The sequence below is a fragment of the Quercus suber genome, unplaced genomic scaffold (assembly GCF_002906115.3).
Source record: "Quercus suber isolate HL8 unplaced genomic scaffold, Cork oak 2.0 scaffold_34, whole genome shotgun sequence".
Taxonomy (NCBI): Eukaryota; Viridiplantae; Streptophyta; class Magnoliopsida; order Fagales; family Fagaceae; genus Quercus; species Quercus suber.
In genome coordinates, this window is record NW_027069499.1 from 396,295 (window position 1) to 424,021 (window position 27,727).

Below are 27,727 nucleotides of genomic sequence, written 5' to 3' on the forward strand. Positions count from 1 at the left end.
ATAAACATATAACACTTTGTATTCTTTAGATGAACATTTTGTTTACCGTCTAAAAAAAAAAAAACCTTTTATATACATCCTATATAAGAAATGTCTATCCTTATTTTCTAAACGATTGTACCCATAAAAAAATGATTGCACTTTCAACTTCAAAATGGTAGCTTAAAATTCAAGAATTTCAGCCTTTTGTACTCTCTCTCTCTCTCTCTCAAAAGTGAATAAAAATTTCTTCCCATTAAAATAATGCATAAAATATGAGTTTGTAGATAAAATGGTAAATTACATCCGATTGGCATGAAAATTGGCATGCATGTTAAGACCATATAGAACACGTAATCCAACGGTTGGATTTTTAAAATATTTATTTAATAATAAGTTATTGGGTGGTGTAACATTTTTTAGAGTTACGTCAGGTGTAACTCGAACCCAACCCTATATTTCTTAATTCGATGTGAATTTTGACAAATCTACCGTTAGATTACATTATCTTCATATATTTTTCATACTTACAAAATTTCAAGCTTATCAAATATTAATAGCCATGTCATCAATCAATTGTTTAGATTCAAGTTTTAGTAGTTTAAAATAATGCATAAAAGATGAATTTATAGATAAAATGGTAAATTACATCTGATTGGCATGAAAATTGGCATACATGTTAAGACCATATAGAACATGTAATCCAACGGTTGGATTTTTGAAATATGAATTCAATAATANCTAAATTGAATTTTTCTTCATTTCCTCAATGTTGGTCCCAAAATTGGAATCTAGTACAGGATCAACATTATTCTCAGCATATAACTTTCTCACTGGTCCTTTTTTGTTTGTCACTAATTCGAAATCTGCAATCCCTCCTTCAATACTGTATACAGGTTTCTTCTCCTTTTAGGGTACTTTTCAAGGTCAAGACCAGATTGTGTACAGAGCTCTACAAGCGTAGGAATTTGCGGTACACTATACCTCTCAACATGCTCAAACCTTGGTTTACCAACACGATCACAAAGATGAAAGTATTTGGGGAAAAATATCAACGAATTTCCTATTTTAAAATTTGATTCGTTCACCTGGAAGGGAACTAGTAAATATGCTAGTCAAATTTTAGCAAGAAACCAACTTCTTCTTTTTTTTTTTTCAAAATTTTAACTAGTCATTTTTTAGAGATGTGACAAATTTTTAAATTTATGTACTAGTCACAAATCCACACGATGCATAAAAAATTATAATATAATTAATATGCAAGAACATGATTTAAAATCTCTAGGTTAAATAATGCAATTGTTATTTAAGTTTAAATTATTATATAAGTTTATAATTTTAGATTTTTTTTTTAAATATAAGTATAATGTTTATATTATTGAAACTTGAATTTTAAGATAATATTTGAATATTTATTGTTTTTTTATTACTTTTTAGAGTCATATCTCTAACTTCTAATGTCTATTCTATTCGTATTTATTAACCAAAAACTAAAAAGTTATGCCAAAATTGAATAAAATTTCATAATATTTAACCCAAAAATTTTTAAAAATTTTAAAATTTGAGCCCAAAACTAAAAAGACAACCTATAAAAAGAATCAATTTAATGCTAAAATAGTCCAAAATGGATAGAATTGGATTAAAGTGGAGCAAATTGGACCAAAATAGACTAAATGGGACCTAATGGACTATATTGAATTGAATGGATTGAAGTAGATTGAATGGACCAAAGTGGATTGAATGGACTGAAGTAGACAAAAGTGGACTAAATGGACGAAAGTGGATTGAAATAGACTGAAGTGGACCAAGATGGACCAAAGTAGAGTGAATGGACCGATTGGACCGAAATAGACAGAAGTGGATTGACATGGAATGAATGGACCGAAGTGAACCAAGTGAGACCGAAATGCTACACTGATATGGATCAAAAAGAGCTACACTTCAACTTTTATATATTATACAATATAGATTTGTAAGACTTATATATAGTAAAAAAATTTACTAGCGAAAGCATCAATAAAAAATAGTTAGGAATTTTTTTATTATGTTGGTGATGTGAAACTAACCAGTCATATCACTTTGTAAACCTTTTAGTTAATAAATGATATCATTTAAATTTTCTTTTTATTATTCAAAATTTAAATGAAAACTTTCATGCATTATTTAAAAGATCTTATTTTTTGATTAATATTAATTTAAAAAAAATTCTTAATTCCTTCGTGTATTAATAAATTTGAGAAAAAAAATAATCAAATTAACTAATTTAGTTATTTATTAATAGATCTTACAATTGATCTGGATTGAATGGATCAAAATGCTACATTGATATGGTTAAAAAAATTGTGTAGTAACAAGAAATGCTACGCTTTTAGATATTATATATTATATAGATAGATAGATTTTATTTTTATTTGTTTTATTGTTATTTTAAATATGCTATATCATTATTGCTCTTTTATCCTCAGGTTATTATGTTTATACTATAAAAATAACTTTAGGACAAAAATATGATTGTTAACTTATTCTATAAATATTTGTTGCCATAAAGCCACATGCAGTGCTAGTAAGAATGATACTTGTAACTTGGAACTTATAACATGTGAGAGTTTATGCTATATCATTATTGCTCTTTTATCCTCAGGTTATTATGTTTATACTATAAAAATAACTTTAGGACAAAAATATGATTGTTAACTTATTCTATAAATATTTGTTGCCATAAAGCCACATGCAGTGCTAGTAAGAATGATACTTGTAACTTGGAACTTATAACATGTGAGAGTTTATGCTATATCATTATTGCTCTTTTATCCTCAGGTTATTATGTTTATACTATAAAAATAACTTTAGGACAAAAATATGATTGTTAACTTATTCTGTAAATATTTGTTGCCATAAAGCCACATGCAGTGCTAGTAAGAATGATACTTGTAACTTGGTACTTATAACGTGTGAGAGTTCAGTAACCATGGTATATGTGTCTTGACAAAAACGTCATCTGCTGTCAAGAAATTGAACACTTGTCAAGAAAATGACAAATTAAAAGACACTTGTCACATTGCATGAAAGATTGAGTAGTCAATTTCTACAAATACATACCCCCTTCTTTGCTTTGTGAGATCACTACAAGAAAAATGCCTATTAGCGACCAAGAATTTTTGACGAACCCAAAAAGCCCTCTCAAAAAATTTTATTTGTGATGGCAAAATAAAGCCCTCGCAAATACTTGGTAAAATGTGAAATATTTGTGACCAACAAAAAAAACTGTAGAAATTATGTGTTATAGCGGTCACAAATACTAATACTTTGGAGGGAAATTCTTCCTCCATATTATTTGCGAGGGACAATTAAAAATCTTTCGCAAAAAGTGTTTATTTGTGACAGTTAAAAAAAAACCGTCACTAATACTAAATTATTTGCGAGGGCTAGGATCGACCTTCACAAATAATCATTAAAATGTCAAAAATTTTGGAGGGAAATGTTCCCACCAAATTATTTCCGAGGAAAAATAAAAAACCCTTGCAAAAAGTTTATTTTTTGTGTGGGTTAAAAATATACCCTCACTAATACTAAATTATTTGCGAGGGCCACGATTGACTTTTGCAAAAAATCATTAAAATATTAATTTTTTTTTGAGATAAAAGTTATTCTAAAATTCAAAGAAAAATAAAATGAAACGCATAAACATATAACACTTTGTATTCTTTAGATGAACATTTTGTTTACCGTCTAAAAAAAAAAAAACCTTTTATATACATCCTATATAAGAAATGTCTATCCTTATTTTCTAAACGATTGTACCCATAAAAAAATGATTGCACTTTCAACTTCAAAATGGTAGCTTAAAATTCAAGAATTTCAGCCTTTTGTACTCTCTCTCTCTCTCTCTCAAAAGTGAATAAAAATTTGATTTTTTTTTTTTTTTTTTTCGTTTGGTTGATTACAATGTTATGGAAAATTTTCTTTTTTCGTTTCTGAATTTAGAAAAATCAAAAGCTGTACTAAGTTGTTAGGCATTGAAGTAGGTGATTTAGGGTGTGTTCCTCCTTGATGAGGAAGGTATTTTTAAGGGTCAGTATGGATTTGTTCAATACACTGAGCTGTAATAGGGATTAAGTTTTTATCCCCTGGTTCATAGGATTTGATTGGGCTTCCAATGTAATTAACAAAGGAAGGAAAGTAAGTAAAGAAAACTCTGTTAAAAGATTGACTTTTATTTTAAATACATTTATAAGATTGACTATTGGTACAAATTATTTTTTACATGCAAAAATTTGGAAACTGGAATCATTCAATCTGGTTTTGGATCTGACAGGTCACTTGTGCTATTACTAACCATGAAGAAAAAAACATGTTATATTCTGATAAATGAAAAATACACAATGCAGGCTGAAATAGTATATGAGATATTTGGTTGGTCATTAATCATTCTTCTAATTTCCTATAGCAGTGAAGCAATAAACTTGTTTTGGGAAAACTATTATGTGCTTTAAATTTATCCACTCACCTTCAGCAGTAAAAGTTTGAGGAATACAAATTTTAGCCAACGCCCTCAAAGTTATCTCCCCAAAGTAAGAGCATTGAGTATTGTGTAGGAACTATGATGGCGTATGTAAAACCATTATATATATGAAGTAGCTATTTCAAATTTTAATCTGGTTGCTCTATTTTGATTCCCTCCTCTAAACCTTGAGTCCTGTAGGAGTATTTTGTCTTGTTGCTGGTGCAAGTTTCTTTTGGAAATAATGGAAAAATAATTAGTTTTTTTTAGCACAATTAAGTATAAATAAGAACAATTAAGTATACTGTGAGGAATGCCATGGTGGTTGCGCATGGCATTTGGTGGTGGTGTGGATTCGACCCATGGTTTTTTGGGTTTTTTATTTTTGTCTTTGGAATATTTTAATTCCTTCTATCATGGTACTATAGGTTGGGGGTCTACAGGTGTGTTAGCCAGTGGTGTGGGTTCGAGTTATGGCCCTTTGGTTTTTCTTTTCTTTCTTTCTTTTTTTATTAAATGTTTTCTGCTACCGTGGTTGCTTTGGATGTATTTTTTTTAATTATGGATGCTAGTTGGTGAAGGTGCGAATAAGGGTTGTGGCTGTTTGGATTTACTTTTGGCTGCAAGGATATGATGGAATGTGGTCTTCTAGCTGCAACATGGGTGGCATTTAGTGGTGGAGTGGAATTGGATTGTGATTGTAGGTTTTTTTTGGTATCATTTAGTTCTAGAGTCAAGGAACATGTGATTTCTTTATTATTATTATTATTCTGTGACATAATGGGAGAATGAAACACAATTTTTTCCTTTTTACAAAACATGGTAAACATTCACTTTTCTGAGTTTTTGAAGCAAATGTATATTTGGCAAAACTAAAGAAAGAGAAAGGCTATACTCCCCTCTAGTGGCTGTACTACAGTGAGTCAGTGACTACACTCTTCTAGATCTATTCTTTGTATTTTTTTTTTTAATCTTTCTTCAGCCCAAAAATCTCTCTAACTATCTGCATAGGTTATGATTTGTTATTTTGTAGACTTTAGAATTCAGAATTTGGTGTGATGGGTAGCCCACCACATGTGCTAGTCATATGATTTCACAAATGGATTGGTTGCTTTTATTGATGTTATATCTTGATCCTTTTGTGGTGTGATCAATGCAAATTTGGTTGCTTTTTGAGAATTTGTGTTTGGATTTTGTTATCATGGGCTGCACTTGTAAGCTTGAGCAAAAGTCCTAAACAAAGAATGAAAATAAAAATAAAAATAGATGCATGGGAATTCTGATGGATTACTTAATGCCATAGGTTAGTGACCAGTAGAGGTTTTGGTTTTGAAGTGTATATGGGGAATTCTTTAATTGATATGTATTCTAAGTTATCAGGTTATTTGCTTGCATTGAGCATGTATGCATTGAGCAGTTGGAGCCTTTAAATTCATTAGGTTATTTGTTTGCATTGAGCGTGTATACATCAGGTGGATCATTTGTTGATATTGCAAGGATGAGAAGATTGGTGAAGGAGAGAGGTGTGAGGGTTATTGCTAGCTACAAAAATCATGGTAGTTAATGGTAGTTATTTGAAAACATAAAGAAAGAATAAAGAAAACATAAAGAAAGAATGAAAAAAGAATATTTAAATGAAGTGATATAATAATAGAACTTTTGATGTTGGGTGTATTGTAAAATGAGATGTTAAAATGAATAAAATAACTTTTTGAGATGCTAAATGCTAAAATTTTTATAATTTTTGATGATAATACTTTTATTGCTTGTTGATGAGGTATCTCTCTCATACACATGCATATTCTATTTTTTTGGTTCACTTTTTACAATTTTTTAAGAGAAGAAAAATATTCTCTCTCTTAATTTGGTGTTGCCACAGAAGGATTAGGTGCAAACAGTAGGACGGTTAAGGAATTGAAGAAGTTACTTCCCTATCTCAGGTCCCGTCTCGGTACACACTACAATGTGAGTTCCAGTCATTTTCTCTTATACGACATGCTTGATTTTTGTAAATGTACACCACGTGTATTTGTTCTTTTTTGTTGTCCTCATCAACTATCATTTCCAATTCCAGCAATTTGGATTTTGGAGGCTATGAATAATTTTCCATTCTATCCATTGTATGTCTTCATCAACCATACAATTTAATTTTCCATTCCATTGTATAAATCCCATTTTTAAGAAGTACATAGAGAAAGAAGATCGTTATAAGAATGGTCCTTCCTTCATTCCTACACTCTTTTGGAAAAAGATGGTGGATAAATGGATGGACGGAGATTAGGGGGCGAGTATAAATGAAATACATGTCATGAATTCTCTCTATCTCTCTTGCACTCTCTTTAACCATTATTTGTTATTATTTTTATAAAAGCTAATATTCTAGTGTATGAATTATGTTTAATGTTTTGTTTTGTTCTGTTTTTAAGGATGGTATTAGTAGAGATGAAGAGGACAACTCAATCAATTACACAAGGGAGATTGAAAACAGCTTGGAGGGTAACTCAGAGAAAGACTAGAATAGATCTTGTCATAATTCTAGTTGTTTAAGTTTAAAACAAGGTTTAATTTTAGGATTTCTTTGTATACTCTATATTTTAAAGTTTGAACTTATATGAATTTTTATCTTTCAATTGATCAATTTTTAGTAATTATTGTACTATCGTAACATGATAGTTAAAAAAATTATATGAAATAATTAAAAATAAAAAAAATATTTCAAAAATGATATAAAATATTATCAGCGATGGACATAAAATTTTGGTCATAAATAATTTTATAGTGACGATAAAATCCCTCGCAATTTATAGAATAGTGATACCACTTAACCCCTTGCAAAAACATTTTAAGCGACAACTTAATTGTAATCACTATTATTCCTAACTAATTGCGAGGGGTTAAAAGCCCTCACAAATATTGTCTCTAAAAAGTATGTTGTTAACTTATACTTTTGTGGTCTGGATGCCGAGACGATGAGTAGATTTAGGGATAGGTTTCAGTTTCCAGGGAGGGTTCGTGTTCGTCGGCCTAATGACGAGGATAGGGCTTGTCATTTCTTCCCGGGTGAGGTGTGCTTTTATGAGGCTGCCTTTACCTGTGAACTCAGATTCCCCGTTCACCCTTTCTTTATGGAGCTCTTGAGCTATTTTGGGATCGCCCCTGGGCAGTTAATGCCTAATTCATGGAGAATAGTAGTCAACTGTATGGAGATATGGTTGGCTGCTAATGGAGATATGATTAAGGTGGGTGAACTCGTCCACCTTTATCGTTTAAAAGAATCAAAAGAGTATGGGTATTATGAGCTGGTTCCTTGGGAAAGAAGGACCAGGATTATTAGAGGGCTACCTTTGCCCTTCAGGTATTGGAAGTCAAGATTTTTCTTTGTGTCCGGGGATGACTTTGAGACTCCCTCCAATCAGGAATGGGGTGACATTCCAAGGTTGCTTCGTCGGTGGGCAACCCCGACCTTAGGTGCGTTAGTTTCCCTCCTTGTCGTTTTAGTTTTGTTGTATTCATTTGCTTGTGGTCGTCACAATTTTTTGTTATCCTTCTTTTTGCAGTGAAGAGGCGGCCTAAGCTCAAGAGCAGGTATAAGGAACGCGTTGAGCAGGCAATCGAATACGCCCAGACAATTGAAAACTGGGACGACTTGGTAGACCCGAGGATGTTAGCCTTCTACAATCTTGGTCCAGATCCTTCCTCTTTCGTTTTGCGAAACATCGAAATCGAAGGAAAGAAAAGTAAGTGTTGAATTCGTCAGTGTCTTTTTTTTTTTATTTTTTTTATTTTTTTTTTATATTGCTCTTTTTTGGCAGAGATGATGATGAAGTTTAACAAGGACCTTTACGCCAAGATGAGGTCGAAGAAAGATGAGCCGCTGTCTAATCTCGGCAAGAAAACAGTTCGTGTTACCGGGAGGGGCACCCCCGTTGCTCTAGCTGCTTTCGTCCACCCGATCGTCTCCGTGGGGGAGATGACAAGGACAGCTTCTCCAACGGTATCGTTGGAAGAGATAGGTGGCACTCCTGTCTCGAAAAGGCCACGTCTCTCCGAAAAAGGGAAAGAGAAGGAGAAGGCTGACTCTCGTCCGTCTACCATCTGGAATGACGAGAAAATGGCCGTGGATCGAGCCCATGAAGTAGTGATTGCTGCCGATTTAAAGGCCTTGTCCGATGTCCCCCTTAGTGGGGTAGCTGCTGGCCACGTCCATAAGATCATCCAGGTACTTCTTCCTCGATTTCTCTTTTTTTTTTTTTGAAAATCTCTAACTCTCTTTTAGGTGCTGGGGGAGAGTCTTCATCTTTCCTCTAAGTATCTTACTCAGGAAGCAAAGGTGGCGTCCCTGACTTCTAGGGTGGAGGCGTTGGAGGCGGAAAATTCAGGCTTGAAGAAGGATCTCATCAAATCCATGGGCACGGCGAATACCTTGAGAGAGCAAGCAAAGAAACTTACAGACGATCTTAGGGTGGAGCGTCAGCTGAACATTGAGAAGGACGAGCAAATTGTAGCAGCCAAGGAGAGCATCAAGACCATTGCAGCTAGATTAGTAGCAGCCTTCCAGACCACTGACGAGTACAACACCGTACTCTTCAGTTGGTATTTCAAGGGTTTCGAGCTTCTGAGAAGATACCTCGTCAAACACCCTTCCGGAGTAAACATGGAGGCGCTTGATCTGGAAGAGGTGGATCAAAAAATGGCGGCTGACGAGGCTGTTCAATCATCTGCCACCGAGACTGACGCTCCTGATGACGCCGCTCGTACTGAGGATGCCCCTGCCGACGATGCGGCTGGACGAGTTTGACACTTAGCAGAAAAAATTTCTTTCTTTTTGTGGTGCCCGTCATGTTTTGGGCTTTTTTTTTTTTTTTGTAAATCTATTTACTAAACAATTTTATTTATTTTGAGGACAACATTTTTAGCCTAGCGTTTATGGGCTTTTAGTTATAAAAATAGTGGCAATTGGCCTGCTAGCCTCTGGCTTTTAATTTTATTTCTTTGGCACTTACTTGTATTTGTGATTGCACGTCCCTCTTCTTTTTCGTTTGATGCATGTTAGTAACTTGTATCCGTCTAGGCGGGACTTTATCACCTAGCCATTTTTGGCTTTTTAGTGATCTTCGTCAGTCTTTGCCTTTTCAATCACTAAGTGATCTTCGTCAGTAACTTACATCCGTTTAGGCGGAATCTTGTTACTTAGCCGTTTTTTGCTTTTTTAAACACTTAGTAATTTTCGTCAGTAACATACATACATCTAGGCGGAATCTTGTTACTTAGCCGTTTTTGGCTTTTTTAAACACTTAGTGATCTTCGTCAGTAACTTACATCCGTCTAGGCGGAATCTTGTTACTTAGCCGTTTTTGGCTTTTTAATCACTTAGTGGACTTCGTCAGTAACTTACATCCACCTAGGCGGAATCTTGTTATTTAGCCGTTTTGGCTTCTTAATCATTTAGTGGTCTTCGTCAGTAACTTACATCCGTCTAGGCGGAATCTTGTTACTTAGCCATTTTTGGCTTTCTCAAACACTTAGTAACTTACATCCATCTAGGCGGAATCTTGTTACTTAGCCATTTGTGGCTTTCATTAGTTTCTCCAGGCATGTTTATACACAAATATTGGCTGAATAATTCATTTATTGATCGTAAATGACGAATACGTCTTTTCATTACATCTACTGTTGGTCTTTCTTCAAGTGTTCAATGTTCCACGGTCTTGGGAGCCTTTGTCCGTCTAGGGTCTCCAAGTGGTAGCTGCCTTGTCTGGAGTAGTGAATGACTTTGTATGGCCCTTCCCACGTGGGGCCGAGCTTTCCTTGAGTTGGGTCTTTGGTTGCCTGAGTTACTTTGCGCAGGACGAGGTCCCCTATGTTGAGTCTCCTAAGCTTTACCCTTCTGTTGTAGTAGTCTGTTATTTTTCTCTAGTATTCCGTCATTTTGCTGAAGGCTTTGTCTTGTACTTCGTCAAGGTAGTCTAGGTCAACTCGCAGTAGGTCGTCATTTGCTTCTTCATTGAACGCTTCTCTCCTGGTGCTGGTTATTCCCACTTCGACAGGGATCACTGCTTCGGTACCGTAGGTGAGTCTGAAGGGGGTCTCTCCTGTTGGGATTCTAGCCGTGGTTTTGTAGGCCCACAAGACGTTGGGCAGTTCTTTTGGCCAGGCCCCTTTCGCGTCGTCCAGTTTGGTCTTTATGATATTGAGCAATGTGCTGTTCGTTACTTCCGTTTGTCCATTCGCCTGTGGGTGGCCTGGTGACGAGAACTGGTTCTTGATGCCCAAGCCCGAGCAGAAGTCCTTGAAATTCTGGCTATCGAACTGTCGTCCGTTGTCTGATATGATCGTCCGTGGGATCCCGAACCTGCAAACTATATTCCTCCACACAAACCCCTGGATGTTGGCCTCAGTGATGGTTGCCAGTGCCTCTGCTTCAACCCATTTAGTGAAATAGTCAATAGCAACTAGTAAGAATTTTACCTGACCTTTACCTTGAGGCAGTGGGCCAACGATTTCGATTCCCCATTGTGCGAACGGCCATGGAGATGTTATCGTCGTCAGCTTTTCTGATGGGAGTCGTTGAACGTTCCCGAACCTTTGACATTTGTCACATTTCTTGACGAATCTTGTTGCGTCATCTTGCATGGTTGTCCAAAAGTAACATGTTCACATAATTTTTCTTACCAGGGATTTTGGGCCTGCATGATCTCCGCAGATCCCTTCATGGACCTCTCTCAGGATGTATTCGGCCTCTCCTTCGTCAACACACCTCAAGTAGGGCATGGAGAAACCTCTTTTGTACAAGGTATCATTGAGAATTGTGAATCTGGCGGATCTCTTCTTGATCTTCCTAGCTTCATCTGCGTTTTCGGGTAGGTGGCCATCCTGGAGGAAGGACATGATGGGCGTCATCCAGCTATTTGTGCCCTCGACTGCGAATGTTGAAATTTCTTCTATGCTGGGTTCCTCTGTATCTCCATCATCAAGTCTGTTCTTGATTCTGTCTCTTCCGACGAGGCTATCTTTGAGACTTCATCTGCAGCCATATTCTGGCTACTCGGAATCTGGATGAACTCCACTTTTTCGAATTCTTGAGTCAAGCGTTTCGTCAACCTGAGGTATTTCTGCATTCTTTCTTCTTTTCCTTCGTACTCTCCTCTGATCTGCCCAATTATTAGCTTTGAGTCGTTCTGGACTAGCAGGTTCCTGGCCCCAAGCTCTCTTCCGAGCCTTAAACCCGTCAGAATTCCTTCGTACTCAGCTTCGTTATTGGTGGCTGGAAATTTCAGCTGGACTCCATATTTCAATGTTTCTCCGTCAGGAGTGGTTATGACGACCCCTACTCCCCCTCTTTTTTGGGCTGACGAGCCATCGGTCTGCATCACCCATGTCTCGTCCATGTTGGCAAGGCTCGGCTCGTCTGGGTGGGTAAACTCGGCGATGAAGTCAGTCAGAGCTTGTGCTTTGATGGCCGTCCTGGGATGGTACTCCACGTTGAATTATCTAAGTTCAATTGCCCACTGGACCATCCTCCCGGCTGCCTCGGGTTTATTCATAGACTTCTTGATGAGTTGGTCCGTCATCACTAAGATTGGGTTTGCTTGGAAGTATTGCCTGAGCTTGTGCGAGGCTACTATCAATGCAAACGTGATTTTCTCGATCTTTGGGTACCTGAATTCAGCTCCTTGGAAAGCTTGGCTGACGTAGTAGACTGGGAGTTGTTTCCTATCTTCTTCTCGTATTAAGGCTGCACTGACGGCTGTAGATGAAACTGCCAGGTATAAGTACAAGTTTTCACCTTCTTTGGACGGGTGTAGGAGTGGTGGATTGCTAAGGTAACGCTTGAGTTCTTGGAAGGCCGCCTCACATTTGTCGGTCCATTCAAAGGCTTGCTTCAGGGTCTTAAAGAATGGTAAGCATTTGTTCGTTGCTCTAGACACGAATCTGTTAAGAGTTACAATCTGGCCTGTGAGCTTCTGGACTTCCTTGACGGTCTTAGGTGATGCCATATTGAGTATAGCTTGCACCTTCTTAGGATTTGCTTCTATCCCTCTTTGAGACACCATGAATCCGAGGAATTTTCCGGAGGCGACACCAAAAACACACTTACCAGGGTTTAGCTTCATTTGGTATTGCTTGAGGGTATCGAATGTCTCCTTAAGGTCATCCAGATGCGCGAGTTCTTCCTTGCTCTTGACGAGCATATCGTCGACGTACACTTCCATATTCCTGCCTATCTGCTTGACGAACATTTTATTCACCAACCTCTGATACGTCGCCCCTGCGTTCTTCAGTCCAAAGGGCATTACCTTATAGCAGTAGAGCCCCTGGCTGGTGATGAAGGCGGTTTTATCCTAATCCTCGTCAGCCATTTTTATCTGGTTGTACCCTGAGAATGCATCCATGAATGTCAACAGCTTGTGTCCGGCCGTAGAGTCTACTTGCTGGTCTATTCTGGGAAGAGGGAAACTGTCCTTCGGGCAGGCCTTGTTTAGGTCCGTGAAGTCCACACACATTCTCCATTTTCCATTTGCTTTCTTTACTAGGATGACGTTTGCCAGCCAGTCTGGATAGTACACCTCCCTGATAAAGCCTGCAGTCAAGAGTTTACTCATCTCATCAGCAATTGCTTGGTCTCTTTCGGGCGCAAAAGTTCTTCGTCTCTGCTTGATGGGTTTCCTTTCTGGGTCCACATTTAACCTATGTTGAATAACTTCTGGAGATATGCCCGGCATGTCGTCATGGCTTCAAGCAAAGACGTCCAAGTTCTCCCTGAGAAATTGAATGAGCCTCATTCTCATCTCAGGACTTAAGGTCGTCCCTATTCTGGTTGTTTTCGTCATTTCCCCTTCGATCAACTCCACTACTTCCAGTGCTTCCACCTTTTCTTCCTCTTTTTCCTCCACTACCCACGTGTGGTTCTCTTTAGCTGCTAAAACAGCTTGATAGCATTCTCGAGCTAGAACTTGGTCTCCTTTAACTTCACCAACACCATCTTCCGTTGGAAATTTCACCTTCAAGCAGTAGGTGGATGTGGACGCCTTCCACTTGTTGAGTGTTGGCCTTCCGATGATGGCATTATAGGATGAGGGACAATCTACTACCAAAAAGTTTATCTGACGAGTCAACTGCGTTGGGTACGTTCCCACTGTTACCGTCAGCGTCACTATGCCTCTGGGATACACCCTGTCACTGCTAAAACTGACGAGTGGAGAATCGAATGGACGAAGTCTTTTGGGATCCAACTTCAATTGTTGGAATGCGGAAAAGTAAATGATATCGGCAAAGCTACCGTTGTCCACGAGGACCCTTTTGGTGTTAAACCCTTCTATGGTGAGCATTATGACCAAGGGGTCATTGTGAGGCTGTTTCACTCCTCTGGAGTCACTCTCGTTGAAGGTCATATCCTGATCAGTTCGTCTGTACTTTGGCAGGGGTGTCATATGGACGCTATTCACTTGTCGTTGATGTGTTTTCTTGAGTGACTTGAATGAGCCCCCGGTGGTAGGCCCCCTTGCTATCATCTGTATCTCCCTGACCACATTTTGAGGAGGTTGCGATTGACGGCCGTCGTTCCTGGATGAGGACCCATGTTGGCCTTTGTTTTCATCTCGGAATTTATTGTGTTCCCCCTTCTTCACGAATTTCTGCAGCTTCTCCCTTCGTATCAATTCTTCTATCTACTCTTTGAGATCCCTACAATTTTCGGTGTAATGGCCATGATCTTTGTGAAATCGGCAGTATTTACTTTTGTCGCGGACGTTAGGAGATGAGTGCAGTGGTCGCGGCCACTTAAGGTAGTGCTCGTCTTTAATCTGCGCTAAAATTTTGTCAACAGGCATAACGAGAGGAGTGAATTTTACCGTTCGTGGATTTTTATCATCTTTCCTTCTGACTCCGTTATTAATTCGACGATCTGGTCGGTCCCGCTTTTGCCCTCTACGATCGTCTTCTTTTCTTCCTTCGTCCCCTGGTCTGTCCCCGTCCTTGATAGCAGCCAATGAGTCCTCAGCGTTCATGTACTTCTGCTCCTTGAGGAGCATTTCAGCCATCGTCTTTGTGGGGTTCTTCGCGAGTGAGCTGACAAGATCCCTGGACCTCAGCCCTGCCTTGAAGGTCGTCAGCTACACCATATCGTCGGCTTCGTCCACCTCCAGTGTTTCCCTCATGAAATGTTTTACATACGACCTCAGGGTTTCCTTTTCTCCCTGCCTGATGGTAAGCAAGTGGTCAGCGGTCCTCTTTGGTCGTTGTCCTCCAATAAAGTGACGCAGGAAGGCGTTGCTCAGCTGCTCGAACGTATCGATGGACGATGTTGGCAACTTTGTGAACCATTCTCGAGCAGCTCCCCTAAGTGTAGTTGGGAAGGAACGACACAATATTTCATCTGGGGGTTGTTGAAGTCCCAAGGTCGTCTTGAAGGTGTTTAGGTGATCTTGGGGGTCCTTCAGCCCATCGAAAGGCTCGAGCTGAGGTAACCGGAACTTTGACGGCACTGGGCAGTCGAGGACCGCTGTTGTGAATGGCGAATCCGTTGCCTGGACCATCCAATCCACGCTCCGCTCCGTTTTTTCTTTGATGGCATTCCTTAGTTCGTCCATCTCCCTCCTCATCTCCCGAAGAATATCTAAATTTTGCTCGGCGGGAGTGTTTGGCCTTCGATGGTCACTTCTTCTGTTGCTATCCCCCTTATCTTCCTGATTTCCCTTCGAACAATTTTCCTCCTGCTGAAGCCGTAACCTCATTTCTTGGTTTTGCCTAGTCAGTTCTTCAACTGTGGCTGCAAGGGCTTGAACTTGCTGAGCTAGGGCTGCAGAATCTTGATTAGACTCCATCCTAAAAAGAATAAGAATAAGGAACCACTATTTCAAGTTTGAACACGAAAAATGTCGTTTCCCACAGACGGCGCCAAGCTGATGAGTGTGAACTCGTCAGCACTGTTCGTCGGATGGAGATGATTCTTCAGCCTTTGAAGATGGTCATCGGTGTGGTGCCTGCCACAATGCCTCCAATGCCAAAGTCAGAATATGAAACTCTCTTAAAAGAAAAGCAATATAAGATGAACAGAAAAGCAAATAAACAATCTCCTTTCTTACTTGTCTCTCCTCTTTTTCGTGGGAGTGTATGGGCTTTATATATGCTCTCATGGTCCCTAACCGTTGGAGGAGTTATGGAGGTCTTAATGCTCCATTAGGTAACGTTTTGGGGCTGTGTAATGAGGCATCAATGTCTTCAAACGGTTCGTACAGTTGGAAGTGTAACCGTTTAGTTGATTGCATTAAATGGACTGGGTGTCCTCGTCAATAGTGCTGCCTTCCACGTTGTCTATCCTGAGGGTGTTCTCGTCTCTATCGAAAGTCTCATCCTCATAGGACAGGCTCGATAGTTTCGTCAGTACTTGTTTACCTCGTCAGGTGTCACTTAAACAACATATAATAAATGAATTAATGTTTAAATAACTATTTTTATAATTGATGATACAATGATATATAAGATTTATTTAGTAAAATTTGTAGTTTCAATAGCATCACTCTTTATTTGTAATATTCCTAATTCCTATTATTTTAATGAATCATAATGCTCTTTATATATCATAATATATGTGTATAGCACAAAAATTGCACCTTAAAAACGTGGCTATATGAAATCATATAACCATAGCAGCGGTTATCATTTTTGCTTGTAATAGACGGTAGGCAATGGAAGGCGCATTTATGAATGTAAAATTAATAAATAAAGAAAAAGAAGAAGAATTAAAAGAGTTGAGAGAGTAGTCAATTAATATTATTAATGATAAAGAGATGGTGGGTTGGTACATTGAATAAAAAAAAAAAGGAAAAAAAAAAGGTAATTACAAACAGTAGATAAAGATTACCATGATAATATAATACAACAAAGTAAAAGGTTGAGAAGCCAACGATTGTCCACTCCCACTAGGCATTCAGCAGATTTAGGTACATATACATAAGTACGCATAAGTCTTCCAAGGTTCCAACTCCACCATTTGAAGCCGTCCAAATTGAACAAAGCACGACAAATTAAGTAATTAAATAGCACACTTAATCCTATATATATATATATATAGCTGAATTTTGTAGCACAAGAAATTTAATTTAATTATATAAGGCAAATTATTCTTTGCTGGTATCTTGGAGATAATCAAAAGTCAAGGGTCTAAAGAGATGAGCGGCTTCAGTCTCTATCAACTCCACTTGACCTTTCAAGAGGTGCACGTACACAACCCAGTCACCGTTGCAACTTGGACTTGGCATTGGCATCACATACCCTGAGTCACCTCCCCATGGAAAATGGTATGACCCAAATAACGGCTTACCCCATCCAAAATCCACCTTTGAATCTGGGAACCTTTGCCCTGATGATACCACAAAAGCCGGTCCATCTTCACTCCCACTACAATATATCTTAGCCAACCCAGGCACTGGGCGATGAGACTCCACCCAATCTATGAGCCCCAAGAAATGTTCCTTGGTCACTGCACCATCCAAGAATTCATGAACTTCATTTGCCACATAACTCAATGGATTTTCATCAATCTCATTTACTTCCTTGCCTCCATAAGGTATGGATAGCACATTTCCAAAGTAAGAACCCATGAGTGAAGCTTTGTCTCTATCTCCATCACTTAACCTTGTCCTACCATCCACAACAATGCCCATTTTGGTTACCTTTTTGTCCACATTGTTAAGAACAGCATGTTTAGCAACCATCTTCCACAAGAAGGCACTAAAGGACTCTAGTTTAGTCCTCCTGCAACCATTGGTTGTGGTAGCTAGTGATTGGAGCTGGTTTAGTTGGTCAGCCTTAATGTAGTATATGCGGCTAATAAGATAATCATCACCAGGATGTGGGTCTTTGGGTGGAGGCAATGAGGTCACTGGAACATACATGTCGTTCAAAGATGGATGAATTGAACCAGGGCGTCTAGGATTGAGTAAAGAACGACGAAAACATGGCGCCGTAGAGATGGGTTTAGACTGAGCCATCTCAGCCCATGACACAAGAAATAGGTTGGCCGAGTAGGCGTCTGCAATTCTATGGTCAAACGTGCACGCCACAACCAACCCACCACACCTGAGCTCGGTTGCCTGCATATTCCAAATACAAAACCAAAAATGTCACTATTAATTAGTATTTATTTTTTTACCACGTGCCTTGACAAACATTTAATATTTGACTAATTCGTCCTCACGAAATTCATGTACTTGTTGCGTTTATTTGGATTAGTTGCTGTTTTAATTTTAACAAGTTATTGGGTTAGGCTACATGACTTACGGTGTATATAATAATTAATAGAGTTTAAATTCTGTCGGATGTGGCGTAAACCTGTTTAAATTCTGTCGGATGTGGCGTAAACCAAGGGGTTTACGCCACCAATAATGTAACGCCACGTCAACACCTAATTAAAAATCTTATTTAAAAAAAAAAAAAAAAACTTTATGTGTTGATGTTAGCAACGGTGATGTCATTGGAAGCACAAAGAAACGTTACAGCCAAAAACAAAGCAAGAAGAAAGAACAGAGGAAGAGCAGGACACAAGCACCAAAAGAGACCATGAACAAAGACACTAGCCAAAAGGACTGGAGATTTGAGAAGCTGGGTTGGAACAACTCCAGAGATAGTTAATGGCCTGCCATGTCCAAAGACACCATGACCAGGTCAATGATTTGGTCATCTCTCTTCCTCCTTCTAAATTTAATTTTACCAAACCTTAAAAGCAAAAACAAACCCCACAACCACAATAGACCAAGAACCCAGGTTCCAAAACACATGCAAAAGCAAAAGCTTCAAAATTTAATAACCTACAAACAGTGGAGACACTAAATCCTTGTCTTCCCCCACCAAAATCCACACCTTTATCCCATATGCAAATCTTGAGCCAAACCCACAAACTTGCACATAACCCAGATGGGATATATATATCTTTAAAAGATTGTACCTTGGATAATGAAAATTGTTATGCAAATCTTGAGCCAAACCCACAAACTTGCACATAACCCAGATGGGATATATATATCTTTAAAAGATTGTACCTTGGATAATGAAAATTGGGAAAAAGAAAAAAGAAATCGAGAAAAAAGAAACTTAGGTCAGTAGCGACTTCTCCAGAGGCTTTTGGGCAGCATCTCCGGTGGCAGGGGCTGTGTCTTAGCTGGCTTGGAGGTTTGGTTGGTTCTGACTTTTGAGGAAGGTATAATTTTGGCATACAAATTTTTAGAGGCAAGATTATGTGTGATAAGTTTTATTCTTTAGTTTGCAATCAGTTGATTTGGCGTAATGTGATTGATGGGCGTAAAACTGGGGTTCTATGCCCCATCCGGACAGAATTGGCACTCTAATTAATATCAAAAGGAGCCTTTCTTTATTAATTGATTTTATTCTTTTTTTTTTCCTCTCCGAAATATGATTAATTTATGAAGTTTGTTAGTCCTACATATATAATAGATTTAATTTTTTTATTACCCAAAAAAAAATCCATTTTTTTATAGCTTGTTTTTCTAAATAGTTAATAATAATTAACTATAGCAATATCACGTGTGTGAAAATAATGCCTTACTTTTGACAAATTCAATTAATGTGAGTAAAACAAAAAAATATTAATAATAATGTGAAATTTAATTCCTTTTACCCAAAAAAAAAGGACAATATTAAATTTCATCTTTAACATAGACTTTATAGTCAAGTGGAACCTACACATTATTAAAGAACACATATCCCACACATAAGATATTTTCTTATCAATAACAGTTTACTTTTTATTTTTCATACAAGCCAGGACCATTAGAAAATAAAACAATTTATGAGTTATTGTTCAATATCACGAACGATATAATTTAATTTTCACCCTCAAAAAATATATAAAAATTAATTTAAATTAAAAAACTAAAAAAATAGAACACATAAGAAATAGTAGCTAGGATTTGTTCAAAGCAATTATTGATCATAATATAATATAATTGAAGCCGCAAATTAAGGTGCGGCAGCCGGCATGGTTTAGAAACAGAGGCAGACTGAAACTACGAATATCCGTACGATCCAAATGAAAGTTATCATTCAAAGTTTCAAAACTAGCAGTTTGGCATTTGGGAAGAAGCCAAAAAGTAAAACGCATCTTTTTCATATTAGTTTCTTGTGTGGTGACTCGGTACGTCAAACTATAATCAGCCGCCTAATTTAGGATTATTATATGTAAATATAGATTCTTTTGAAAATTCTTCTGCTATTAAATAATAAATACATGCATTCATGCGAGAGTGAGAGTAACAATCCACACACATATACATAAACACCCCACGAGATGCCTAAACAAAGACAAGGAATATTTCTGATTTAAAAACAAATTAAGTAATACTACTTCATTAAAAGTGGTTTTAATTAAGATAAAATCTATTTTTGGTTTTGATCTATTTTATTTATAAATAGATAATCATATATAAAAATTTTAAAAAAATAGCATAATGTTTCTTTCAAAGTAGTTTCAAAAACTATTCTCATTTCTTATTATTTCAGATTTTTAGTTCATCTCAAAATACTCTACTGGCTATTAAAATTGAATTGTTTGCATGTAAAATTATGTGGCTAGCATGTTCCAAAAACACATTTTAGGGAGAGAAAATATATATATCCAAAAAAAGTTTCCAGGATTTTCTCCCTTTAAAGGAAAATAAAAAGGGTTCGTTTGAGATATATTAGGGGTTGGAGAAAGATTGACGTTATAAAGCAACGGAGTCAATTTCGTATAGTACCGGCCGGTACAGTCGATATATACCGTACCGGCAAGCAAACCGGTATATTTAACCCCTCTGTTTCATACCGGAAAAAATACCGGCCGTACTGGCCATGTATCGGCCATAACGGCCAATTTCGAGCGGCCGGTACTGGGTATACCGACCAGTATATAAAAAAGTTTTTTTTTTTTTTTTTTTTTTTTTTTAAAGTTTTGTAATTTTTGAATTTTTGTTAAGGCAGAATACTAACTTATTTGCATTAACTTATTAGTATTATTTGTTTTCTTAATATGCAATGGTAACTTTTAAGCTTTCTATTTTTTATATTGTGTTTTTTTTTTCTTTTAATTGATACTAAAGTCTAAAACCATGAATAATTAGTTTTGAATTGAGGAAATGTTTTATGGTAAACTTTTATATTTATTATAATATATATATATATAATAGCAGTAAACTTAAAACGGTACACCGGTATTGACCGGTATCCAAAATATATCGTACCGCTTGCTAAACCAGTACAACCTCCAATATAGTATTGACTTCCTTATTATAACGTGATAAGGACGTTTCATATGCTAAGATAATTTTCGTTCTAGCAGGAGCCAAAAATATTACCGCTCTGTGCGAGTGCGTGTGCGTGTGGGGTACGTGCACGTGAATATATTGGGGAATAAGAAACACGTGACGAACCTGGACAGCGAGCACACCATGCTTCTTCTTGGGCACAAGTTTGCCTTCAACGGTGTCATCAGGGTTATAGAAGTCGAGGTCTTTAAGCTCTGCCTCAGCAAAAGCTTCGACAAAGTCCACACCACGGTTATTGCAAAGAATCTCAGGTTCACCAACAGGGTTTGACACCACCTGACCTGCAAAAGCATAGTATGTCACTAGAGCTTGGGCCAAGGCCTTCTTAAGAACCCCAACCATGGTGGGAAAATTATTAGAGAGGTCCTTTCCCAATAAGCTGGCGTTCTTCTTGTAACAGAAAAACACACCCACATCAACTGGGGGTAGAAGCAAGTCTAGGTTGGATAGTGGTAGCCAATGCTCTTGCAATGGCAACACTGCAGCCACAACCTCCCTCTTGTTCACTTTCACAATCAACTCTCCTCCTCCTCCTCCTTCTGAACCCATGTTAATTTACAGAGAGAAATTAAGAGAGAGAGCAGTAAGAGACTATAAGAGAATAGTTTTGAAATATGGTTGATGGGGTTTGATAGGGGAGTGGATATATAGAGGCCCCTGTGTGTGAGATTTTCCTTAATCAATCGTTTAGTCAAGGTAGGCTTTTGTAGAATAGAATTGTATTACACCCAGGAAAGAGCTATGCAGCAACTAAGCCAACTACCCAAAATCAATTTGCACGTGCATCTTTTTTCTTTTTCTTTTTTTGGGTAAACTTTTTTACGTCTTTTCTACTTATAAACATTTTTTCTTTTGGTAAAAGCGGGAATCTCTTAGCTAGTAAAGCTAGAAAAATAGAAATATGAAATACAAGACAGTTTGTATAAATTTTTCTCAAAAAAAAAAAAAGACAGTTCGTATAAATAAAAGAAAAAGGTACAAACGACAGTAGCTGATTGTTCAAAACAAAGACAAAGCAAAGGCTTTGGCTTCTCCTGCATGGGATGGCACTTATTTACGAGAAAGTCTATAGTGTTTCCGGAATACCAATTCAGCCTCAGATTTGGTGTGTCTTGCCCAATAAATAGCTGACATTTGTCCAAGATAAGCCACATCAGTTTACTCCACAAACCCAAATAAAAAGACAATCTTGCCCCCCTAAAAATAAATTAAACCCCGCCCATTGTTAATCTCTATCTCTCCTCCTCTTCTTTCAAATTCAATTCCCAAAATGAAACCCAGCTTCAAAAGAAAAAAAAAAAAAAAATCCTAAAATGAAACCTTGATATTTTTTGAACCCCTGCCACTTTTACTCTTTCACTCTCTCCTCCGTCCCTTTCAAATCTAATTCCAAAAATCAAACATTACTCTCTCCTTCATGCCTGAACTCCCTTCCATCCACAATTGCCTCTTCCATTTTCTCGTTGCCATAGAGCTCTTCCCCCACCTACGGCGCAAGTTCTCACAGTCATTGCCGAGCATCACCGGTCCAACGAGACCAGCCTTTTATATCCTTTGAAAATCACCTTTACTCTTTTTCTAGCATCACCGTCAGTTTGGAAAACCCGGGCCATTTTCTCACTCCCCGATTCCGACGCCCAATGACCCAAAAGGGTAATTTTTTCATTCTATCTGTTTCTTTTCAGTACATTTTCACATCTTCTTTTTCATTTTCTTCTTGTTTTTTTTTTTTTTCAACTACAGATGGGTGTTTTTCACTTATCACAATTTAAAAAAAAAAAAAAAAAAAAAAAAGAGGCAAAGGAACATTTTAGTCTGGAAAGGAGATAGATAGGAATATTAGAACCTAAAACATGTTGTATATTTGATATCTCGAACAAGATATTTATTTCTGATATATATCCCCAGCTTTTATGAAACAAAGATAATTAGGATACTTAAACTAATCTGTATCTCTTTGAATTTGGCATTGTTGCTTTAATTATTCCCAAATTTAGTGGATGAAAAATTGTTCTCTTTCTTTGAATTTGTTTTTGATATCATCAGATTTATTGGAAAATTGTAGCAGCTATGCTTGTTCTCTATATTAGATATGAATGAGCTACCCTATTCTCTCCCTAATGAAGCTTGTGTAATGAGCTGCCCTGTTCTCTCCCTAATGAAGCTTGTGTTTTAATTTCATTTGGCAATGTGGAGTCAGGGTCATAGGTTCCAAATTGTTTTGATCAAGACATGGGCAATCCAATAGTTTGGCAAGTTTGTTCTTTTGTTCTTCCCTAATTGGCTTTATTCATGACAAAATGAAAAACTTATTTGAAATGGCCAAGTTGTAAGTTTCTGATGTACATTAGTTAGCCATATAGGTTGATTAATTGTATTAAGTACTGTATGAATTGTTAGTTATCATGCACCTAAATGAGAAGTTTTAGTTTTGAAGGCAGATGACTTACCTTGCAATTGTCATCCTAGATGATATATATTATTATGTTATCTTGTGTTCATGCTAACAATACATTTTTGTGTCATAATGTTTTTAGTATTTGTCAAAGGCATGATGATAAAACATCAGCTACAGTAGGTGCAACATTAGCTGCCACACCAGAGTAGCTCAGGCTGCAACATAGTACAGCAGCTAGTGCACCAGAGCAGCACACACAAGCACCAGAGCAAGCAAGGCAATCAAACAGTGCAATAGTATGTGTAAGAGCAGATGATATGCAGATTGAAGGATTGGATGAGCATCAAGGGATTTTGTCTTGTGTTACAAAATTGAAGAAGCTCAAGAATAGTATAAATCTTTCTAAACGACAAAGCAGAAGTGTAGCTTAGTTGTAATTGTACAGTAAACAATATGTAGTTTGTATATAAGTATAGTTAGCTTAGTAAATCAAGCACATGTAAGAGTGTTATGTTTGTTAGTCCCTATTCACACGTGTAGTAATATGTTAAGTTAGTTACAGAGTTGATCTGGTTCTTTTGGTGCATATGTGTACAAATTTGATTCAATGAATGAGATGAGCAAATTATTTTCATCAAAACAAATTTTCTCATAACATTAAAGGTGAGTGTTAGTTATGAATGGTGTGGCCAACTTGTTCAGCTACTTTCATTTCCATTTTACCAATGTTATAAGCCTGAACTCATATTAATAAGTTGGACCTGTTCTGTAACTTCCATTCCATTATACCAATGTTAAAAGAGTGGGTTCATATCAATAAGTAAAGAAAAATTCACATACATTTGAGATCATTGTGAACTTATAGAAATGAACTTTACCATCACATTTAAAAATATTCATCCATTTCATATAGAATTTGTGTTAAACTAGAAGCTACTCAAAATGAAAATATAGAATCTAATATATTTTTGTAGCTTCATTAATTACAAAAGGTATTCAAAATAGTTTTACAAAAGGTATCAACTATCCAAATTGTTAGATATCCCATCCAAAAAGCAGATAAGTCAAATATGTTGCCCAAAAATATTGTCCACTAGTTGTGCATATGACTGTGCAATTTGCTATTCAAAAAACTGTCCAAAAAAGTTCTCCATTATGTTCAGAATCTTGTGCATATGACTGTGTAGTTTCCTATTCAAAAAGCTATCCAAAAGTTCTCCATTATATTCAGAATCTTGTGCATATGATTGTGCAGTTTGCTAATCAAAAAACTGTCCAAAATTTTTTTCCAATATATTCAGAATCTTGTGGTTGAGTCCTTGAAAAAAGAAAAAAAAAGAGTACATGTTAAAAGGCTTTTTTTTTTCCTTCCTAATGTAAAAAAGTTTAAAAAACAGTACATGTTAAAAGGTTTTTTTTTTTCTTCCTAATATAAAAAGTTTAAAGTGACATAATGTACCTGGCTGAAGGGTGATACTAATTTATTTTCTTGAAGCATTCTAATAGAAATTTAGACCCCTTAACCCAACTAGATTAACCTAGTTAATTAGCCAAGTGATTAACTTAGTCAAATTATGCCAATCTAGGTTATCACAATCAAACAATCATATCAAGAATATATTGTAGCGGAAATATAAATAACACATTGATATGATGACCCAAGAAACTACACGGTAAAAACCTAGGGAGGATTTGACCTAGCTATCCTCAAGGTAAACCTGAGTTCACTATTTTGAAAGAATCGAAGTTCATACAAAAGAATTTACAAGCTCCCCGCTTGACTTCCTAATGCTACCCACCAGTAGAACTTACTGACACAACCACGTGCGAGCTCCGAATCCACGAAATTCTTCTTTCTTGGACTCTTCAATCAAGTACAAGCACCCACGCTTGTTATTCTTTAAGCTCTAATGGCAGCAATTGAGTTGATCATCAAGATGTTGATATAATCTCTACCTTGAAAACCCTAAATTTATGTGAAGGAAAACTCCTCAAAGATCTCACAAGAGATTCACACAAACCGCAAATATGAGCAACAAAGACTTCGAGAGGTTTGGGTACAAAACCTTATATACAAAAGAGGCACACTCTTCTCTCTCTCTAAAGCTCTCAAAAACGTGGCTTAGGATTTCTTTTATATAGTGGGAGAAGTAGATCTGAAACTCTAATCCTTAATGGGCTTAAGCTGCTGTTTGGGCCGACTTAAAATTATGCAGATACGATTTTCAATTGATCGAGCCTATTCTTCGATCAATCGAACCAGGCAGAATATGAAGTCTTCTTCCTGCAGCTTGTATGTTCTTGAATCTTGATTTGAATCACCTTAAGCATTGTCTAATAAAACCTATAGACTCTAAGATCTATATCTAAATAAGTTTATGTTCACGATTTGCAAATTACTCAAAACATTTAGAACCTAACAAACTCCCCCTTTGGCAATTCGTGACAAAACCTTCATACAAAATGAAATGCTCAAATACAAGAACAACCCAATACAATAAAATGCCAATTACAACAAATTCAACCTAACTACTATCCATCAGTTGCAAGTATAGACAGCAGCTCAATTAAATCAACCTGTATATTTCCTGAAACACTAAACAAAACGCAAAAACGCATGTGTGGAAAATACAAGTAAACAAAAATAAATTATTGATTTCACATAACACAAAATAAAGACATATACCAATGAAGAACTCATAAGTATAAATCAATAAGAAGTGAAACAAGAAACATATAAATCAAAATAAATTCTAACTCTCCCCTTCAGTTAGATACATCAAAAAGTTTTTATATTCTTCCCCTTTTTGTCACGTATTGACAAAGACTACCTAATCAGAAGGTAGACAGAAAATATACGCAACAGAGTAAGAGAAAATAGAGACAACTCCCCCTAAGAACCACAAAGGTTAAAAAAAAAAAAAAAATCTCCCCTTATAAAAATAGGAAAAACAAAACAAGTTTTGGGAAAAACAGTTTTGGGGAAAAATAAAGGAGGATGGGGATAAATAAAAAGACACAAACCAAGTAAAAAAAAAAAAATCTAAGTTGAGGATACACATGAAGAAAAAAAATATTCTCTCTTTCAATAAAATGCAAACATGGCACTATGTGACCCATAAACAGTTGCATGAGTAGAGAAAATATTTGCACATTGATTATCCATCATATCTTTTAAGAAAAAAATTCCTGCAGTTCACACATAAGAAATAGCATATACTAGAATGTACAAAACTCAAAAATTAATCAATCAATTTTTAAATCAAGTTGAGTACCCAATTTAGGAAAGTGTATGCATGTTATGTGTGAAAACAATGAGAGATATGACTGCAAAACTGCAAGATGGATACAAAAACAATGCAATACATGTGAATCCTAAACACAAATGATGCATGAAAAAAAATTTTGGTCAAAAACATAAAAACTGAAAATTTTTCAATTTCGATCGATCGAGAATCGATCGAACATCAATTGAGTCAAGCAAACTCAAACCAAAAATTTTAATCACAATTTCGATTGATCGAAAAACAGGTTCGATCGATCAAAAGTCTGGAAAAATCAGATTTTTGAAAAGCAAAGCATTTTAATGTAGAAACTCCTTAAAGCACATTGTTTTATAAAAAATGCATGAGTATGAGACGAAAAGTTTTTCAATAACACTTGAATTCAACCCAGATCTTCCAAAATCAAGATTTTCAATCAATTTGTCCTCAAAGCGCAAACATTAAACACATTTTGCATTAAAATCAAGGAACTTTTAATCTTGGATGGCCATAATAAAATCACACACAATATAATGTACTAAGTTTAGCAAATAGTAACTTGTGTAGTGTGTGCAACTAGCAAAAGCCTGAGATACATGTGAGGTGATATGTGAATAGCAATTAATTACAAAGTCTACAAAATTCATCACATAGAATTTAAAATAGACTATTACCTAAAGAGTTACATCATATAACTCTCATATCTCCTAGAATATAAGCTTGCAATCATGTTAGTTTCTTGAATTTTGCCTCATAATGTACACACCAATTTTAATTATGTGATTTGGCATCAAGCCTAATAGTACACACCAATTTTAAGCATTAAGCAATTAAACCAAGACTACACCTTATGTTCTTTTTGTGCATGTGCTACACTTTCTCGAGCATAGAATCTTAAGATATGCACTAAGGTGTTTATAATTGGCTAGTAAACAGTGGTGAGATAGTTATTTATGCCTTTCTCAAAAGGTTCAAGTCCGACAGTCAAAGACATGTGACTTCAAGATCAAGACAAAGTGATCAAAAACTATAAACATCTTTCTCACACAACATGCACTATAAAACTCAACTAGTAAAGTGCAATAAATAAGCTCATCAAAACTAAACAAGGTACATAAACTTGTTATGTAAAGATAAGATGGTCAATTCTTGATTATAAATCCAAAATGTGTAATACAAAACACAAAAGTCTTTTTGGTTTTAAAAAAATTTATGACCAGAAACAAAAAGCACACATTATACTAAATGAACAATGCAAAGCTATATA

General features: G+C 36.5%; 3 protein-coding genes and 1 long non-coding RNA gene across 4 annotated transcripts; 2 read left to right on the forward strand and 2 right to left on the reverse strand.

Moving 5' to 3' along the window:
- The first annotated feature begins 3,925 nt into the window (after nt 1–3,925).
- Nucleotides 3,926–7,131, forward strand: LOC136061264 (uncharacterized). The gene is made up of 2 exons (XR_010627896.1): nt 3,926–6,445; nt 6,907–7,131. It is a non-coding gene; the product is annotated as an uncharacterized LOC136061264 (long non-coding RNA).
- A 391-nt stretch (nt 7,132–7,522) lies between these two features.
- LOC136066415 (uncharacterized) lies at nt 7,523–9,300 on the forward strand. The gene is made up of 4 exons (XM_065770705.1): nt 7,523–7,948; nt 8,038–8,217; nt 8,293–8,699; nt 8,757–9,300. The coding sequence occupies exons 1-4, from the start codon at nt 7,606–7,608 to the stop codon at nt 9,276–9,278; spliced, it is 1,452 nt and encodes a 483-aa protein (XP_065626777.1). The 5' UTR covers nt 7,523–7,605; the 3' UTR covers nt 9,279–9,300.
- A 2,121-nt stretch (nt 9,301–11,421) lies between these two features.
- On the reverse strand, nt 11,422–11,868 carry LOC112001829 (uncharacterized). Its single transcript, XM_024034002.1, has one exon. It carries the CDS (start codon nt 11,866–11,868, stop codon nt 11,422–11,424), a length of 447 nt encoding a protein of 148 aa, XP_023889770.1.
- Nucleotides 11,869–16,227: 4,359 nt separating this feature from the next.
- LOC112001830 (coniferyl alcohol acyltransferase) lies at nt 16,228–21,416 on the reverse strand. The gene is made up of 2 exons (XM_024034003.2): nt 20,905–21,416; nt 16,228–17,574 (listed from the first exon to the last, which is right to left on the reverse strand). Exons 1-2 carry the CDS (start codon nt 21,346–21,348, stop codon nt 16,600–16,602), a joined length of 1,419 nt encoding a protein of 472 aa, XP_023889771.2. The 5' UTR covers nt 21,349–21,416; the 3' UTR covers nt 16,228–16,599.
- Between the last annotated feature and the right edge of the window lie 6,311 nt (nt 21,417–27,727).